The 20,196-nt window shown below is 50.8% G+C and overlaps 1 protein-coding gene across 5 annotated transcripts in view; it reads left to right on the plus strand.

Moving 5' to 3' along the window:
- LOC140428432 (uridine-cytidine kinase-like 1) overlaps positions 1-19,952 on the plus strand; it is a 163,304-nt gene extending 143,352 nt beyond the window's left edge. For 4 of the 5 annotated variants that reach the window (XM_072514873.1, XM_072514875.1, XM_072514874.1 and 1 more), the window contains exons 12-15: positions 800-922; positions 1,087-1,194; positions 5,528-5,684; positions 18,995-19,952. In XM_072514873.1, the coding sequence (XP_072370974.1) occupies positions 800-922; positions 1,087-1,194; positions 5,528-5,684; positions 18,995-19,041 (435 nt within the window). In that variant the 3' untranslated portion in view covers positions 19,042-19,952. The remainder of the gene's footprint in view (positions 1-799; positions 923-1,086; positions 1,195-5,527; positions 5,685-18,994) is intronic. The other variant, XM_072514877.1, reaches the window with a different exon arrangement.
- The last annotated feature ends 244 nt before the right edge of the window (positions 19,953-20,196 follow it).

Raw genomic sequence — 20,196 nt, forward strand, 5'->3', positions numbered from 1 at the left:
TAGCTGCTCCATGATTAATTGGATAAATGGAAGAGAAAGAGATTTTTCTCGCGGCAGCCAGTTCTGGGAGACTAGAGTTTATCAGAAACTGAAAGTCAGAGACTAATTAATCTATCTTTCAATACAGTTACGTGAATATGAATATTGCCCACTTATTAACTGTGTGCTTAGTGATTCGAGTTTAATTACATGTTAGTTGTCATTATCAACAAGAAGTTATCTTTTTAATTCCGATTGAGAGCTAAGCAACTGCAAAGAAAAGTTGGTGAATAAGTTGTTTCAGTTTTATCCAATAAAACAGTGAGTTCTGTTATTATTAGCATTAATAGATCAAAATCCAGGCCAATGTCCTTGCATCTTAAGAAGATACTGCAAATCCACTGTATAGTGCAGAGCAAAAAATGTTTTTGAATGTTTAACTTAAAATATTTTAGTGAGAGAACAAAAATATATTAAGCAAGTACAATGCTAGGTCAATACTGTTACAAACAGGACCCCTGTCGCTTTCCATAGCTGTGAGATGCATAATATTTTTTACTGATAATTATATATGTAATGTATGGCTTCAGTAGATTTGCTGTGTGATATCAATACATGAATTAATGTCACATTTGGACAACCGCAGGACCAGATCCTGGACTTCACAGAGGCAACCCGTCATCAATGTAGTATAGAAAATTGTTAATGGAGCAAATAAACCTACCAGGTTGCTCTCAGTTCATTGGTTTAAACAATGGTGTGTTACGAGCAGAGTCTTTCTATTTGTTGTCATTGCTTTTTTTTAAAATCCTCCTTAAAGATAACAGGAGTGTCAATTCTAAGAGCGGGAGAGACAATGGAGCCGGCCTTACGAGCAGTGTGTAAAGATGTGACAGTTGGTAAAATCCTGATCCAGACTAATCACATTACAGGGGAACCGGAGGTAAAAAAAATACAATTCCACTGCTTATTTGTGCTTTGACTGTACGCAATCAGGTTTACTATAACAATTAGAATTGAATAAACCCATGCTATTAAATCTCTTTGTTTTGAGGGACTGTAAATTGTTATTGCCAGCTCTTAAAATTGCTTTCTCCCAATTTCTAGCTTCATTACCTGAGACTGCCAAAGGATATCAGTGAGGATCATGTCATTTTAATGGACTGTACAGTGTCCACAGGGGCTGCAGCTTTGATGGCAATCCGGGTGTTGCTGGTAAGATTGAACGTCTGGATAATATCAGATCCTATTTTGGAACATATAACTTTCAACCACTTTATTTTTCATCTTTTAATTTTGATTGCAATCACTGTTTATTTGTGAGCTAGCTTCTACTGCTATATTGCTAAATATGATTCCGTCATATACTGTCAGGCCCTTAGACCCAACTTTACCAGGTTCTTAACAAGTCTATTGACAGCCAAGAAAAACTGCTTTAGCCTCATTAATGTTTGGAGTTGATTCCTTATAAGACCTTATAGCTATGGAAACACACAATTTAGGGGACAATTTTCCAGGTAAATGCTAGCAGCAGGAGAGCCTTGCCTTATTGGCACATTCTGGAAAATTACCTCTTAAATGAGAGAGATAATGGGCATGATTCACCCAAAAAATGTCTAAGGGCTTCTCCTGCCCTGCCTGCCGCGAGAACGGTTCCCCATGCCCCCCACCCAAGGACATGCCACCCCCAGCAGACATGGGCATTACCTACCCCCCCCCCCCTCACCCACACCAAGTGAGGACTCCCCACTATAATGTCGCTGAGACCCTTCCCCACCCCCTTTCAGGAACCCCCCTTCACCTCCCCGCCTTTCAGGACCCCCCCCCCTTCACCTCCCCATTCAGGGACAAGGCCCCCCTCAGGTCCCTGCCTTTGGCAGTGACAACCTGGCACCCTGACACAGCCAGCTTGGCACAAGAACAGTGCCGCTGGTCGTGCCAACCAGACACCGGCAGTGCCAACCTGGGTGTCTGGGTTCCAGCAGGAGTGCCAGGGTACAGCCTTGCCCTCTCCCTGACCACCAGGGGGGCTCTAGTTGCCTCCGAGACCCCGTGAGTGGCCATCATGCCTGGTCTCCGCATGTGGAGACCAGTGCTAATCGGAGCCTTGCCAGTGCAGCCAGTGACTCCCGGGCGCCGGGGGAATGCGGCCTCTGGTAGGCCACGCATATTTAAATGAACCCAGTGGCTAATTTAAGTATGATTATCTGAATCATGCCCAGCGTGCCTCGATTGGTGCTGAATGCACCGCGGTAATGGAATTGTGTCCAATATTTCAATAGTTTAACCTATTTTTACAATTTGATTCATTAACCATTGTGGAAAATGTGATGCAGAGACCAGGCTGTACCTTACGTTTCTTAGTGGGGTGAGGGAAGCGGAAGGTAAACTGTGGGGTCCATTCACTCCCCCTCACCCCACCGCCATCTCTGTGCATCCAATCAAGCTTCAGATGACCAATTAGTGGCCATCCAACAGGAAGGAGGCCAATTCTACGTGCAAAAGAAGCTTGCTTCCTGACCACGAACCTGTCGCTTTGCTCCCTTCCAAACCTTGCAATTACTATCAATGTTTCTCCTGTCTATTTTTAGATGCCACAATATAACCAACTCTTGTGGCCTTGAGTTACTGTTGCAGCTACGTACAACGAGGAATATGAATCACTCCTTGGTGTGAATACATAACTTGTGGGTTCTGAGAAATTGTTGTGCAATGGAAGGCTCAAAGCTCAAATCGACACTCTAGGCTGGGATGGCATGTGACAGATGGGTAATACCACAGTCACGGCGAGAATTATAAAGGCTCCTGGTCTCCAAGCAGTCTTTATTATTCATTTGAAGGCACAACAACAATAGAAATTGTCAGTAAAGAGCCCAGAATCTGCTGGTACGTTCAACCATGGTCCTGGTTGCAGACCTTTTTCTACCACACTTAATGCAACCCCTTTATGGCTGGTGTAAAAGTGTCCCAAATACTTTTTATATCCGAAGTCCAAAAATGCAGGTGGCACTGAAAAGCTTTATATCATGGGGTTGTTCACATGTTTAACAGCTTGTTAATGAAAATTTTCAAAATGGTGAACAGGCTGCTGATTTCAGCACCTATTTGCCTAACATATTAGCAGAAACTGACATGATGACATTGGGTCGCCAGACCGGTGTCATTTACCCTAAACCTTTTGTCGACACGGAGCAGCGGTGCTCACAATTTGGCAAAAATTAATTCCTGGTGTCTGTACATTCAAACCTGGCTCAGTTTTATCTTGCAGGCAGTTTTCAAAGTTTAAATGTAATTTGCTTTTGATAGCCACAGACTAACGATGACTAGCATCAACACACCCAGAGATGTGAATTCCTTTTGTACTATGAGGTAGGTGGTGCTGATCACTGGACATGGGGCTGGATTTAATAGAGGAGGTATATCTTGCCTGCTGGCTGGAGTGCCCAAGGCCCCACTTTGATCATTTTAGGGAAGGCCCGCCAAGCACTCAGGCGCTTAACGGGACAGCAGTGGACCTTCCCAGACTCCAGGACCCGGAGGGTGGTCCTGCCCACAGAGCTACTGGTCAATGCCATGGACTTAACCGGGGTGGGGTGGAAAGGTGGCAGAGTCCCCGCCCTCCACCCTCCCACCTAGACATATGTCTCCCCTCACCACCAAACTGGCCACTGGGGAGGGCATTAAAATCTGCCCATATCCACAAGCAATTGCCTGGATTGTTAATCAGTGAAAATTATTAAATAGATGACGAACACTTTTATGCTATCTAGATTTTTGGATTAGAAATATTCTTTGATTAGGTCATCTAACCTTTTGAACAGTGTAATTCATTGCTTCAGATGGTGCTTTAATGGGACATTTATTTAAATTGAAGACTCGCATGCCTCTACAAATGGGATGTATAGTTGATTGAATTAATTAACCCAAGCCATCCAAACAACTTAAACATTTGCTTCCAATTGAATGCAGCTATTCTTCCGAAGGAGAAGAAAAATAATAAAAGCTGGATATGCAGCTGTGCCAACATTGGCACACATGAAAACAAGGTAACGTTTTGAGTGGAGCCCCTTAACCAGGATTCAGTTGTGACGAAGGGCCTCTATCCAAAATGTTCACCTGTATATTAATGAATCTGATGAGTATTACCAGCACCTTCTGTTTGATTTCAGATTGTAGACTTGGCATGTTTCTCCTCTTTATGACAGCTATCCTTTCCTGATCGGCTTTCGACACAAGACAATCAAATGTTTTTAGATTTTTGCATAAAGGTTTCTTCCTGTTGAAATATTTTGGACGGGATTCTCCAATCCCGCAGAAGTGTGTCCACGCCATCGTAAACATCGTCGTGTTTTACGACGGCTTGAACGGGCCGCTCCCAGGACTAATTCTGGTCCCTCCAGGGGCCAGCACGGTGCTGGAACGGTTCGCGCCGCTCCAGCTGCAGATCCCAGCGCGAACTGTGCACCGCAGCATCCGCGCATGCGCATTTGCACCGGCGCCAACAAGGACATGCACAGTGGCACCGGCGCCAACGCGTGCATGCGCAGTGGCCTCCTTCAACGTGCCGGCCCCGATACAACATGGTGCAGGACTACAGGGGCCGGCGCGTAGGAAAGGAGGCCCCTGGCCAGAAGCCGGCCCACCGATCGGTGGGCCCCGATCGCGGCCCAGGCCACATCGGAGGCCCCCCCCAGGGTCAGAACCCCCCCCCCTCCCTCCCCCCCCCCCCAAAGGCCGTCACCCGACCCTTACACGCAGAGGTCCCAGCGGCCCAGAGCAGGATAGAACGGCGCCGGTGGGACTCGGCTCTTTTCTTACGGCTGCTCGGCCCATTCGGGCCGGAGACTCGGTGGGTCAGCCACGTAGAGCGGCCCGCGACTGGCGCTGCGCCAGCCACGCCAGCGCCAATGACACGGTTTCTCCACTCTGCAGAGAATCGCATGTTGGGGCGGGGTGGCGCGATTCGCCGCCAATTCTCCGACCCGGCGTGGGGTCGGAGAATCCCAACATTTCTCTTTTGTGCCATTGATTGAAGATGTGCATGATTTGAAGTTTGCGATTAACCTGCACTGCAAACACAAGTGTCCTTCGAATGGATAAAGCTTGGGGAGCCTGAAGAGGGGGGCCTCGAGGGACTCCATAGCAGAGTGCCCTCACTTGGGGGGGGGGGGGGGGTAATGCCCATGTGTGTGGGGTGGGTGACATTACCCAGGGATGTGGGGGGGGGGGGTGCGGGACCCACAAGCTCACTTCGAGATCGGGGCTCCCTTTCAAAATGGCGGCTCAATCTCGGAGTTCATCTCCCCAATGCTGAAAAAGATTTGAAGTGTGGGCTAAACCGGTGAGAATCTCCCCGGGGCCCAAAAAAGTGACTAAGTGTCATTTGATAGCAGTGGGGAACTCGCCGGCAGAGCAGCAACACCTGTCACAAATGGACTTAGAAATGTTTCCGTTAAATTCCACCCTAAATGTTTTAACCAATTTTGCAGATTGCGGTTTTAAAATGAGGCAGAAAGGTTTACTCTGTCTAACTGGTGTTCCTCCACAGGACCATGATGTACAAGAGGATAAGATCTTTCTCATCTCCCTGCTGATGGCAGAGATGGGGGTACACTCTGTGGCATACGCCTTTCCACAAGTAAACATTATCACTACCGCTGTAGACAAAAAAGTCAATGATTTGTTCCACATCATCCCTGGCATAGGCAAGTATTTGAACGCAAAACTATTTCTATGATCCCCATAAATATTAAAAAGAGCAGGTGAATATGTTTTCTATTAATGTTTCCAGCCATTGTAGGATATAGTTTCTGATTGGGAAACCTATTTCCCAATGTCTGCCCAAACATCAGCACAGAGAGTAATATAACGTATATGCATTCCTATTCAAACGTGAACTTCACCAGTCAGATATGTTCTGCAAGTCAAATGGTTTCCTTTTTGTGCTGATTTTTGAATTTAAAATATATTGTCCAGTTTCAAGCATTAAAAAGTGTGCAATGCATACAGACTTTGGAGGGAGAGGGGGAGGGGGGGGGGTGGATTAGCAATAAATTTCCAACCTCCTATGCCCTCACAATCATATTTACTGCATTTTCTACTTCTCCTGTACCACCCACATTGCCAAATTGCTCCACTTTTGGTAAATGGACATAACATTTTGGCCCAGATTTTATGGGCAGCCAAAAAGGAATGGTGTTCACTGATTTATAAGGAAGTGGTCCACAAAGATCGAGCAATCTCTGTAGCATGGTTTCCCCCTTCCCAACATCAATTTGATTCTGGCACCGAGGCAAAGGAATCTCCAGGCATCCAGCAATATTGATGTGAACAGGCAGAGTAAGCAGCCAATCGCATTGAAATATTCTCACAGACAGCAAATCAGGTAGTAAAGCGCACTGAATCTTTCACTTTTTAATTAAATATTTTGCAGAGATTGTAAGAAATGATTACGGCATACATCCAGAATGTAGAAGCTGAAATATAAACCTCTTTAAAATATGGGAACTTTTATCATAAGAAATTTGACATTCTACCAATAGAACATTTCATGGGTAGTAAGGCTTTTCAGCATAATTACGAACTAAGTACACCATTCAAAAACCGGTGCATCGCATTCAATAAGGTGTAACGTTTTCACATGAGATTGATAGCATAAAAGAGCGAGTTGTCAACACTTCAGTGATTTCCACATGGTTGCAGTCTGGGGGTAACTTCAGCAGCGCACTCTTATCTCGAACTGTAGAATCATTGACAGTACATCTGGATTTCTGTGATTAGCTGCGCATGTGAGGACTTCAGGGGAGTAAATTAAATGCTAACAGCTTTGCTGTCATTCATGCCGCAAACCTCGGCCCTATATTTTTATATTTTTAAGGAGTCCCCATTGTTTCCTAATGGTTTTTTGGGGGGGTTTTGATTCCAATCTTTAAATAAATTTCTCTGACATGTTAATGTAACTAAAGTAATATTTCATTGTGAGTTAAATTAATTTTTAAAATTTTAATTTTATTTCCTTCTCAAAGCTACAAAGTCATAGAATCATAGAATTTACAGTGCAGAAGGAGGCCATTTGGCCCATCGAATCTGCACCGGCCCTTGGAAAGAGCACCCTACCCAAGCCCGCACCTCCATTCCATCCCCATCCCTGTAACCCAGTAACTCCACCTAACCTTTTTGGACACGAAGGACAATTTATCATGGCCAATCCACCTAACCTGCACATCTTTGGACTGTGGGAGGAAGCCGGAGCACCCGGAGGAAACCCCCACACACACACAGGGAGAACGTGCAGACCCAAGCCGGGAATCGAACCTGGGACCCTGGAGCTGTAAAGCAACTGTGCTAACCACTATGCTACCGTGCTGCCTCAATGCACATCTCCTTACTTTCTCCAAAAACCAATTCCAATGCATGGTCTCCACGAGAGAGTTATACAAGCTGACAAGGACAGGCATTGCACTTGATCTTGGGCTTGATTGTATGCTTGATCTTATTAATCCACAAATAAAAGCTGCTTCCTAGGTTCTCCTTTGTGCATTCTGGATTCTCAGCAGCATGCCATTAGAGCTAGGTTAAACATGTCACCCCTGTGAGTGTAGTTTGGTGCCAGTGCGATTGTAAGTTTGGTGCCAGTGTGATTGTGATCTTTACTTGCCAAGACTATTCAATTAATTATGAGAAACAGAAACTCTGGGGCAAAATAAAGAATGGATTGCTAAGTAATTGCCACTACGTTTGTGACAGATTCCTAATCTGTCATCTCATTGTGTTTTTGTGAGTATCTTAACGTGCAACATTTTCATTTCCATCTGCCCAACTAATGTTTAAAAAAAAACATTTCACCTGATCGGGGTTCTGCCAGGTTACCCTCTTTACCTGCAATGAAAGCAAAATGCTGCAGATGCTGGAAATCTGAAATAAAAACAGAAAATGCTGGATAAACTCCGTATGTCTGGCAGTATTTGTGGAGGGGAACAAGAGTTAACGTTTTGGATCTAAATAATCCTTCCACAGAACTGAATTTTTAGGACACCAGAAACACTGGCCAGACACATTGCTTTTTAGTACACTGGAAACACCGCCGGACACATTGCTTTTTAGTACACTGGAAACACTGAATGGACGCACCGCTTTTTAGTACACTGGAAACAGAGAACGGACACGACACTTTTTAGTACACTGGAAACACAGAACGGACACAACGCTTTTGAGTACACTGGAAACACTGAACGGACACGACGCTTTTGAGTACACTGGAAACACTGAACGGACACAACGCTTTTGAGTACACTTGAAACACTGAACGGACACGACGCTTTTTAGTACACTGGAAACACTGAACGGACACAACGCTTTTGAGTACACAAAAATACTGAACGGACACAACGCTTTTGAGTACACTTGAAACACTGAACGGACACGACGCTTTTTAGTACACTGGAAACACTGAACGGACACGACGCTTTTTAGTACACTGGAAACACAGAACGGACACAATGCTTTTTAGTACATCAAAAACATTGAACGGACGCTCTTCTTTTTAGTACACCGGAAACACTGAATGGACACACTGCTTTTTAGTACACCGGAAACACTGAACGGATACATCGTTTTTTAGTACACTGGAAACACTGAATGGACACACCGCATTTTAGTACACCAAGATATTGAACAGACAGACCGCTTTTTAGTGCACCGAAACACTGAATGGACACACCGCTTTTTAGTGCACCGAAACATTGAATCGCCACACCGCTTTTTAGTTCACCGGAAACACTGAATGGACTCCCGCTTTTTAGTACACTGGAAACACTGAATGAATGGACTCACCGCTTTTTAGTACACCGGAAACACTGAATGGACACATCGCTTTTTAGTGCACTGGAATTACCAGCCAGACTCACCGCTATCCCCCCCCCCCCGCAAATTTACTCTGAAAACAATTGTAATATTCCCTTCCTTCTATAAAGTTTTTTGCAGTATCCAATCTCAAACATTTCCTTTTTCATTTTAATAATTGCGTCAGCAACAATTCTTTAAGCCGTACACAAAGTTTTTAACCCAAGATCAGCCCAGTGCAGGATTTGTCATAATCATTTCAAAGATCACAAATGCCAATCAACCCTATCCAACTAAAACAACCTCATTCAAACATGTGTGAATTTGTATCAAGTCTAGAATTCCCACATGTGTAACAACAATATCCTGGAATTCTGGGTCTGGCCAGTTAGCATGATTCCCAGTTCTTGGCCTGAAAAAGAAACTTTATTTAATTATATTTCCCTTTTGTTAGCTTTTTGACTTAAATCACTGAACCCTCTATCAGGAATTCACAATGCCAGTCAGAAAAACATTAAAGCTTGAAGCACACCAACACTATCCGCACTCAAACAGAGAAACAAAGCATGTGCTTTAAAACAATGCTAACCAAAATGAATTGCGTCAGCGCTACAGCTATGCGTGCTTTAAACTTCAGAAATGCTTATAATTAAAACTAAAGACAAGATTAACTTAATAAAACAATCCTATGAACATCCACGTAAAACAAAAGCAACGCACAGATTCTCACAGCTATTAAATTACATACAACTATTCTCAGCATTCTCTCCCAGCGATAGGTTCTGAGGACAGAACCCTGCTAACTCACAATTTTACCTAATATTTAGGCACAAGCAGTGATCACATTCACACTTCATAATTCAATGCACCCCTAGAAATACGTGACACACACATTAAACAAGTGAGGAAATGTCTTAAAGCAACATACAAAGGCAAGACTACAGACACAAAAACAGCACTTACAGACACACAAGGAATCACATTCAGGCGGGAAAAGGATTTATACTTCAGCAAAATACACAGACCCTCACAAGTTATTTATTTTTGTTGCCTTTTCACACAGCACCTGAACAATATTGTGGGCTATGAATTAATTTCTTACTTTCTCCTAATTATCTTAACCTTACTAGGTGGGATTTAGAGAAACAGGTTGTTTTATGACTTGTTTAGGCACACAAGCAACTGGTGTGAGTCATCTCGCTGAAAAGGGAGCGCGCCTCCTGTAACTACCGCTACCACCAGCTGCTCATTTCCCAATTACCCTTTTAACTCCGTTATCTGAAACCTACACAGCGGGTGACCAGCTTCTATGTGATCCTGCATAACTGCTTCCTTTTAAAGATCCCCTGGCATCACACAGTTCCTGTGAGCACATCTCATGGGCGAAATTCTCCGTTATCGGCGGAAAGTCTGCCGATCGGCGCAAAAAACGGCGCAAATCCCACTTGCGTCACGTCATAAAAATGGGCCAATAGTCTCCGGCCCGAAATGGGCTAGCAGCGACGTGACGGGATCCGCGCTTGCGCAATGGTTCACGCCGTGCAGCGTCATACGCGCTGCACGACGTGACGGCACATAAGGCCGCGCAGCTCCCCCCCCACCCGACCGCAACACCCGACCGCAACACCCGACTGGATGGCTGGCCGTCGCTCAGCCCCGAGGTTCGAGTCACGCGATGTGGAGGCGCTCCGGGACGCGGTGGAGCAGAGGAGGGACGCCCTGTATCCCGGGCACGGCCGCAGAGTTGCCCCACGCCACAGCCGGCGTCTGTGGAGGGAAGTGGCAGAGGCCGTCACCGCTGTGGCCCTGACACCACGGACAGGCACCCAGTGCCACAAGAAGGTGAACGACCTCGTCAGAGCAGGCAGGGTGAGCCTCCCCATATCCCCCATATCCCCCCCTCCCCATATCCCCCCTCCCCCATATCCCCCATATCCCCCCTCCCCCATATCCCCCCTCCCCCATATCCCCCCCTCCCCCATATCCCCCCCTCCCCCATATCCCCCCCTCCCCCATATCCCCCCTCCCCCATATCCCCCCTCCCCCATATCCCCCCTCCCCCATGGGCTAGCACGGACACCACGGACAGGCACCCAGTGCCACAAGAAGGTGAACGACCTCGTCAGAGCAGGCAGGGTGAGCCTCCCCATATCCCCCATAACCCCCCTCCCCCATATCCCCCCTCCCCCATATCTCCCCCCCCCATATCCTCCCACCCCCATATCCCCCATATCCCCCCTCCCCCATATCCCCCCTCCCCCATATCCCCCCTCCCCCCTATCCCCCCTCCCCCCTATCCCCCCCTCCCCCATATCCCCCCCTCCCCCATATCCCCCCCTCCCCCATATCCCCCCTCCCCCATATCCCCCCCTCCCCCATATCCCCCCTCCCCCATATCCCCCCTCCCCCATATCCCTCCCTCCCCCATATCCCTCCCTCCCCCATATCCCCAAGTAAATCCAGCCCTAACCTTAACCTCTGCAATGCACGCGCAACCGATGGCGTGCATTCATATACCTGCCTAACACTGTTGCCTTTTACCCCTGCCACCAGCCCCCCCCCCCACAGGAGAAGCGCGCACACAACAATAGGGAGCATGTGAGGACTGGAGGAGGGCCCGCTGATGAGAGGCCACTGACCGTACACGAGGAAAGGGCCCTGGAACTGGCTGGCGGACCTGAGGACCGGGAGGTTGCTGATGCAGAGGTCGGGGCCCCACGAGCAAGTGAGCCACCAACAGCCCGTCCCCATATCCCCCCTCCCCTATATCCCCCTCCCCCGTATCACCTGATCACTGCCTGATGTCTAACCATGCATGCTTATTTGTGTATCGCAGGACCAAACGTCCAGGCACCCATCCCCGCAGATGCACACCGCCCGCAGGATGCCCCTCGGAGACCACAGGAGACGGAGAGACCCGCACCCTCCAGCATACGACGCCCGCAGGATGCCCCTCGCACACCACTGGAGACGGAGAGACCCGGACCCTCCAGCATGCGACGCCCGCAGGATGCCCCTCGGAGACCACGGGAGACGGAGAGACCCGGACCCTCCAGCATGCGACGCCCGCAGGATGCCCCTCGCACACCACGGGAGACGGAGAGACCTGGAGCAACAGGGAGACGACACCCCCGTCACGTGCGGGAGCAACCACCCAGCGATGAGGGGGGCAGCCACAGGCCCCCGTCACATCCGAGCCAGGACACCACTACCCAGGACACCACTACCCAGGACACCCCTACCCGGGACACCACTACCCAGGACACCACTACCCAGGACACCACTACCCAGGACACCCCTACCCGGGACACCACTACCCAGGACACCCCTACCCGGGACAGCACTACCCGGGACAGCACTACCCGGGACAGCACTACCCGGGACAGCACTACCCGGGACAGCACTACCCGGGACAGCACTACCCGGGACAGCACTACCCGGGACAGCACTACCCGGGACAGCACTACCCGGGACAGCACTACCCGGGACAGCACTACCCGGGACAGCACTACCCGGGACAGCACTACCCGGGACAGCACTGCCCGGGACAGCACTACCCGGGACAGCACTACCCGGGACACCCCTACCCGGGAAGATGAAATACCGGACAGTGACTCAGAGTGGATGGGTGGAGACGAACCCCCACCCCAAAGTGCCATGGACTCAGAGTGGGACGAAGAGCACGACACAACACCACTGCTGTCACCAACACCCTCCACCATCGCAGAAACACTCACCACGGTTGGGCACTTTAGTGATGAGGCGTCTGGTACACTCCCTGGTGCGCACAACACAGCCGTCCCGGTACAGCAGGTGGAGGTAGGAGCAGCAGAGGGACCGGGCAGTCGGAGGGCAGCCCAGGCCAAGCGAACATCTGCCGCCCAGATGGATCCCGGGTTCCTGCAGTTACCACACCCACACATAGATCCGATGCAACCACTGACACGGAGACGAGCGAATAGGGTGACGGGTGGCTTGCGGCGTTTGCGGTCACAGGTGGAGGAGTCCACCCGCGTCCAGGAGCTGGGAGTGGTCCCGGTCATGCGTGCCACCCAGGCTGACACCGCACGGGTGGCGTCCGCGGTGGAGGCAATGGGTGCGACGGTGTCAGACATGGGGAACGGTTTGCGAAGCCTGGGGCCTTCCGTGCAGGCGGCGTCTGTGGCCCAGGAAATGGCTGCCCCCTCACAGGAGGCCATGAGCCAGTGCCAGCGCCAGATGGCAGAGGCGCTCAACGCCATAGCCCAGTCTCAGCAGGCCATGGCCCAGTCTCAGCAGGCCATAGCCCAGTCTCTGCAGGCCATGGCCCAGTCTCTGCAGGCCATGGCCCAGTCTCAGCAGGCCATCGCTGAGGGCATCGGCGCCAGTGGCCATGTGCAAGCCGGCGTCGCACTGTCACAGACAGGGTTCGACAACCCCCTGGGCTCCATGGCTGCAAACCTGCAGACCCCTGTCGATACCAGCACGGGCCTCCAGGACTGGCAGCGCCAGATGTCGGGGGCGCGTCGGATGGCCAGTCCGTTCGCATCCCCCACCCATGTAGAGGCCTGGGGGCCATCGGGCACCCCGAGGGAGGAGGAGGTGGTGTGGTCCGTCCCGGCTCCCTCTGTAGGGGAGGTCATGGTACACCGCGACACCTCGGACTCCCCCCCCTTCCGTCCCAGGTGCATCGGGTGGGCAACGGGCAGGACAGGCTGGCAGCTCGCCATCCCAGTCGCCCGGGCCGCAGCCTGGCCCATCTAGGCCAGGACGCCCCAGGAAACGGCCGCCAAAGGGATCCAGTGTCAGAGGGCAGGAATCACAGGAGTCCACCTCCAGTTCTGCTGTACCGTCTGGGGAACCACGTAGACGTAGTCAAAGGGCCCGTAAGGCCAAACAATTAGACACTGAGTAAGTTGGCACGGGTGCAGGGCACAGATGAGTTTTAGGGGCTAGGGCACGTGCATGAACTCCTTTGGTTATTAAAGTCAATGTTACACCTACCGAAGCTGCCTTTGTGCTCTGTCCAAAGTGTGCGGGCGTGTCATGTACGTTGAGCGCAAGTGTGTGTGTGACGGGTGGTCTTACCTCAGCCCCAGGTGAGTCTGCCCCCTTCCCCCTGGGCCGCCATCAACATCCCCCGGGCAGAGGACGGGACCGTGCGCTGCAGTGTCACAGCCGCATGCAGGGATGGTCCGGGTGGATGGTGGTACTGTGGCCATGGGTCAGACATAGTCCAACGATGTAGAGCCAGGAGCTCATCGGAGGCGGGTTGTCATCATCCTCCATGGCCTGCGATAGACACGCGTCCACCCGCAACTGGGTGAGCCCGGCCCGTTGTGCCGCCGGTGGATCGGCAATGGGGGGGGGGTGGTGTGCATGCGGGTGGGGTGTGTGGGGTTGGGGAGGGGGGTGAGGGTGCTGGGTGGGTGGATGGGTGGGGGGTGTGGGTGGTCGGCTGTTGTCATGGTGTGCGGTCTGTGGCCATACTACCCGATTCCCACGCCCATCTAGTCAGTGAAGCGGGCGTCTATCAGTCTGTCCCGTGCCCGCTGGGCCAGCCGGTAACGGTGGACAGCCACCCGCCTGTGTCTACCCCGTCTGCCCTGACCATTGCCCCCATCCCCCTCATCTGGGGAGGACTGGGCCTCTTCCTGCTGCTCCTCCACTCCGCCCTCCTCTGCCTGCGGCACATCGCCCTTCTGCTGGGCTATGTTGTGCAGGACGCAGCACACCACAATGATGCGGCCGACCCTATCTGACCGATACTGGAGGGTGCCCCCAGAGAGGTCCAGGCACCTGAAACGCATCTTCAGCACGCCAAAGCACCTCTCGATCACTCCCCTTGTCGCTACATGGGCATCATTGTAGCGGTTCTCCGCCTCATTGCGTGGCCTCCGTATAGGCGTCATCAGCCACGATCGCAATGGGTAGCCCCTGTCGCCCAGCAACCAGCCCCTCAGCCGGGGATGGCGTCCCTCGTACATGCCGGGGATGGATGACCGCGACAACACGAATGACTCGTGTACACTGCCTGGGTGACGGGCGCAGACGTGCAGGATCATCATGTGGTGGTCGCAGACCACCTGTACGTTCATTGAATAGGTCCCCTTCCTATTAGTGAACACGGCCCTGTTATCTGCAGGTGGCCGCACGGCGACGTGCATCCCATCGATCGCGCCCTGGACCATGGGGAACCCGGCAACGGCAGAGAAGCCCACGGCCCGGGCATCTTGGCTGGCCCGGTCCACGGGGAAGCGGATGTAGCGGTGCGCCATGGCATAAAGGGCATCTGTCACTGCCCGGATGCACCAATGCACCGATGTCTGCGATATGCCGGACAGGTCCCCACTCGGTGCCTGGAATGACCCCGTTGCATAAAAGTTCAGGGCCACCGTAACCTTGACGGACACGGGGAGAGGGTGTCCCCCGCCAGTGCCACGCGGTGACAGGTGTGCCAGCAGGTGGCAGATGTGTGCCACGGTTTCCCGGCTCATCCGGAGTCTCCTCCTGCATTCCCGGTCCGTGAGGTCCTGGTATGGCTGCCGGGGCCGGTACACACGGGGCGCCCTCGGGTGCCTCCGTTGCCGTGGGGCCGCGACGTCCTCCTCCCCCTCCTCGTCCTGTCAGTCAGGTGTCACTCCAGCCTGGGCGGCTGCCGCCTGCCCCTCTGCGGCAGCCTGCGCCGCCTCTCTGGCACGCTCCTCCTCCTCCTCCTCATCCAGGGCAACATAGACATGAGCGGCTGCCACCACGGCGGCCAACATCGCTGGATGGTCTGAAAACATGACGGCCTGGTGGGGGGGAGGGGAACAACGACATGTCATCATTGCCCATATCCCCTCCTCCCCCCAGCCAGGTGGCATGGACCGCATGGGTCCAACTGTTGGAGGCTGGCACCTGGCCAGGTGGACCAACTCATTTGCCCTCCCATCACCCACCCCGGCACGGACCCCCTCCCCAACCTCCACCCCAGCACGGACCCCCCCCCAACCTCCACCCCAGCACGGACCCCCCCCCCAACCTCCACCCCAGCACGGACCCCCCCCCCCCAACCTCCACCCCGGCACGGACCCCCTCCACAACCTCCACCCCAGCACGGACCCCCCCCCAACCTCCACCCCAGCACGGACCCCCCCCCAACCTCCACCCCAGCACGGACCCCAACCCCCAACCTCCACCCCAGCACAGACCCCCCCCCAACCTCCACCCCAGCACGGACCCCAACCCCCAACCTCCACCCCAGCACGGACCCCCCCAACCCTCAACCTCCACCCCAGCACGGACCCCCCCCCAACCTCCACCCCAGCACGGACCCCCCCCCCCAACCTCCACCCCGGCACGGACCCCCTCCCCAACCCCCAACCTCCACCCCAGCACAGACCCCCCCCCCCCGCCCAACCTCCACCCCAGCACGGACACCCCCCCCAATCTCCACCCCGGCACGGACCCCCCCCCAACCTCCACCCCAGCACGGACCCCCCCCCCAACCTCCACCCCGGCACGGACCCCCTCCCCAACCTCCACCCCAGCACGGACCCCCCCCAACCCCCAAACTCCACCCCGGCACGGACCCCCTCCCGGCACTCCCCCGGAGCCCAGCCTACTCTAACCACCCCCCCCCCCCCCCCCCCCGCCGCACACACACACAAGCCGAGACACACCTCTCCTCACGCAATCAGTCTGTGGCCACGCCATTTCCTGCCCAGAGCCAACCCCCCAGGCCGTCACTCACCTCCTCGCTGGTCGGCGTGAGCCCCGGGTCACGCCGATGAAAAGGAGGTTTGATTCACGTCGACGTGAACGGTCATCACGTCGACGGGACTTCGGCCCATCCGAAGGGAGAATATCGGCAGGCCGAAAATCGGCTGCCTTGCGCAGACCCGTGACATTCTCCGCGACAGCGGCGCCATTAACGCCCCGCCGACTTTTCTCCCTTCGGAGACTTCGGCGGGGGCGGGATTCACGGCGGCCAACGGCCATTCTCCGACCCGGCGGGGGGGGTCGGAGAATGACGCCCCATGTGTCTCGTTACTTTCTGTGAGGTACTTGCTGTACCTCAACCAAGGCAGCTCCTGCATGAAAACTGGATATACGCTGCTGTTGCTTTATTGTAGCTGACTGTTCAGCTCCTAACCCTAGCGTATGCACCTGCCTCTCTAAACCATCTACCTCCTGATCTTTCTGCTGGAATTTCTTTCTCACATTCTCCGTCTCCCAATTTATTTCTATAAATTTTTCAAAATCCCATCAACTTTCTGAGCATGGTCATCTGCTCCACAAGCCAAAAGGCTCAGTGCCTTTTCAGTTCTTAACTTCTTTGCTCATTCTGTCCCTTGACTACACTCAGAGGCAGTAGAGTAGTGGTATTGTCGCTGGACTAGTAACCCAGAGTCATTCTCTGAGGACCCAGAGTCATTCTCTGAGGACCCAGATTCAAATCCCACCGTGGCACATGGTGAAATTTGAATTCAATAAAAGTTGATTGTCTTAAAAACCCATCTGGGTCACTAATGTTCTTTAGGGAAGGAAACCTTCTGACCTACATGTGACTCCAGATCCACATTAATGTGGTTGACTTTTTTTTTTAATTCCAATTAAGAGGCAATTTAGTGTGGCCAATCCAGATACCCTGCACATCTTTGGGTTGTGGGGGTGAGACCCACGCAGCACGGTAACATAGTGGTTTGCACTATGGCTTCTCAGCACCAGGGTCCCAGGTTTGATTCCCGGCTTGGGTCATTGTCTGTGCAGTGTCTGCACGTTCTCTTTGTGTCTGCGTGAGTTTCCTCCGGACGCTCCGGATCCTCCCACAAGTCCCGAAAGACGTGCTATTAGGTAATTTGGACATTCTGAATTCTCCCTCTGCACCCGAACAGGCACCGGAATGTGGCGACTAGGGGCTTTTCACAGTAACTTCATTGCAGTGTTAATGTAAGCCTACTTATGACAGGAAAGATGATTATTATTATTATGTGCAAACTCCACACGGAGTGACCTGGGCCGCGATCAAACCTGGGTCCTCGGCGCTATTAGACCACCACTGTGCCGCCGTTTCACCTACGTGGTTGACTCTTAAATGCCATCAAGGATGGACAATAAATGCTGGCTCAGCCAGCGACACCCATATCCCACGAACAAATTTTTAAAACTTCCCCACCTTGTATGCTGGTTCAGATCCTCAAACCGACCTCACCGACTTCCCTTTTCAAATGCTGACCACCCTATCTAATTAGTGATAAATTAACATACTCACCGGTCCTCTGCTGTCAGCATTCGATGCGGTTCTAGTGTCCTTATATTGCGAGGATCCTGCCGACTACGCCAATTTGTTCTGGTCAAAGATTGAAACTACTCAAGTCTGTAAGTTGCAGGAACTGAGACTTTATTCAGAAGCATATTTGAGAGATATAGCTGTGTAACATCTTTATATCTTTTGATTAGCACCCTTTCACTATAATTCATAAGCAGCATTACACTTATTACAGCTGTAACTTAACTAACCGAAGGTGGAAGTCTGTGCTTCTTATCATAGAATTTACAGTCAGGAGGCGGCCATTCGGCCCATCGAGTCTGCACCAGCTTTGGAAAGAGAGCCCTACTAAAGCCCATGCCTCCACCCTATCCCCGTTACCTAGTAACCTCACTTTGAACACTAAGGGGAATTTAGCATGGCCAATCCACATAACCTGCACATCTTTGGACTGTGGGAGGAAACTGGAGCACCCAGAGGAAACCCACACACACACACAGGGAGAACGTGCAGACTCCGCACAGACAGTGACTCAAGCCGGGAATCTAACCTGGGACCCTGGAGCTGTGAAGCAACTGTGCTAACCACTGTGCTACCGTGCTGCCCAATTCTTATCAGAATTTGCTTACCCATCCTGTGAGGGTCATTAACTTTGTGATTGTTTCTTCCCTACACCAGAATTCTGAGAAAGGGCTCTAATAATCATTGCTTTAAAGCTGTTGATGCTCATTACTACACTTGCCTACTTCAAAGTTATTAATGTCAAATTATTTCAATTACACCACTTCGGACAGCTATCCCACCATTGATTGCTTATATGTCACCATGGTGTTGAGATTCCTTTGATATCCGGCTATTCAATGCCCCTTTGAGTTGACATTCATGTTGTAATAGGAGTTTCAATTTGAGGTGATGTGATGTAGCACATTTTTCTAATTTCAGGTAACTTTGGCGATCGTTACTTTGGAACCGATGCCCCTGCAGACTGATGTGAGGATGGTGACTGTGCATCACAGACCTGCATATTTTTACTTCTGCATTTTCAGGCATTACAGTTTTTCATAGATCACTGGGTGAATTAAATGAGCTTCACACTAAGTGTCGCATGCACTTTGCAATCTCCATCCTTTAATTGGAAAGGATGTGGGTCTTGGATTGAATGAGAGTACCTCTGTTTTGCACCAGGAGTGCTAACACCTAAAAATTCACCCTGTCATCTCCTTTCTTTAGAATAACTCATTAGCTTAAAACGATTTGATGGTTGTGGCACCCACTAGCTAACAATATCCTGTAGCCAACTAATTGTTTGTATACAAAATAATAATGTTTTTATAAAGAAAACGACTGCAGTTTCTTTGACCATTAGGAACAACGAAAAATCGCTTTCAGAGCTCTGGAAAGTTTGCATTTTTAAATTATTACTCTTTAAGCAATATAAATGATTTTTACTTTAAGATAAATGAATGTAAGATTGCGCACAATTATTTAAGCAAGTACTTTATAACTGTTTGAAAACTTGATTCAGGGTCGCAGCATAGAAAATATCCTTGCGAGTTGGGTATCCTTTGTCGTACTTAGTTTGATATTGTGATATCACGAATAAATGCTTTTAATGTGTCCTTTTTTGTGATATTACAAAAGTATGGTTATTCTGAGGTTTTCCTGAGCACTTTAGGAGAAGTTAATTTGTGCAATTTGTCAATCCTATGAAGAGAATTAGTGCGAATTTAAATGCATTGTAAACCAATTCGTACCCGAGGAAATATTCGCTGTATCTCTCCACCTTGGCTATAGTCTTTTTTTGTGTGTGACTATTAGACTGAAGTCATGTTGTTAAGGAATCCTGCCATTAAGATATGAAAATCTGATGTATTCTGAAATTAAAACCTTTATATTTTGATCTCTTGACTGTGACCTAAAAGTTTCCCCTCAGCACGTCCGGTGCATGTTGACAGCACACAATCAGCAAATTATACATCACCAAACATTTTAATTTGCTGATCGTTGCATCACTGGTTGGAAAATTCCCCAATATGACTTTTTGCCATCATCCAGTGAAAACTGAACTAGAAAATCTAGGGAAGTCTCTTCTCCACAGTAAGGAGAGGAAATAAACAAGCTAAACACTCACGTATATCATAACA

Source organism: Scyliorhinus torazame, chromosome 8, assembly GCF_047496885.1.
Source record: "Scyliorhinus torazame isolate Kashiwa2021f chromosome 8, sScyTor2.1, whole genome shotgun sequence".
Taxonomy (NCBI): domain Eukaryota; kingdom Metazoa; phylum Chordata; class Chondrichthyes; order Carcharhiniformes; family Scyliorhinidae; genus Scyliorhinus; species Scyliorhinus torazame.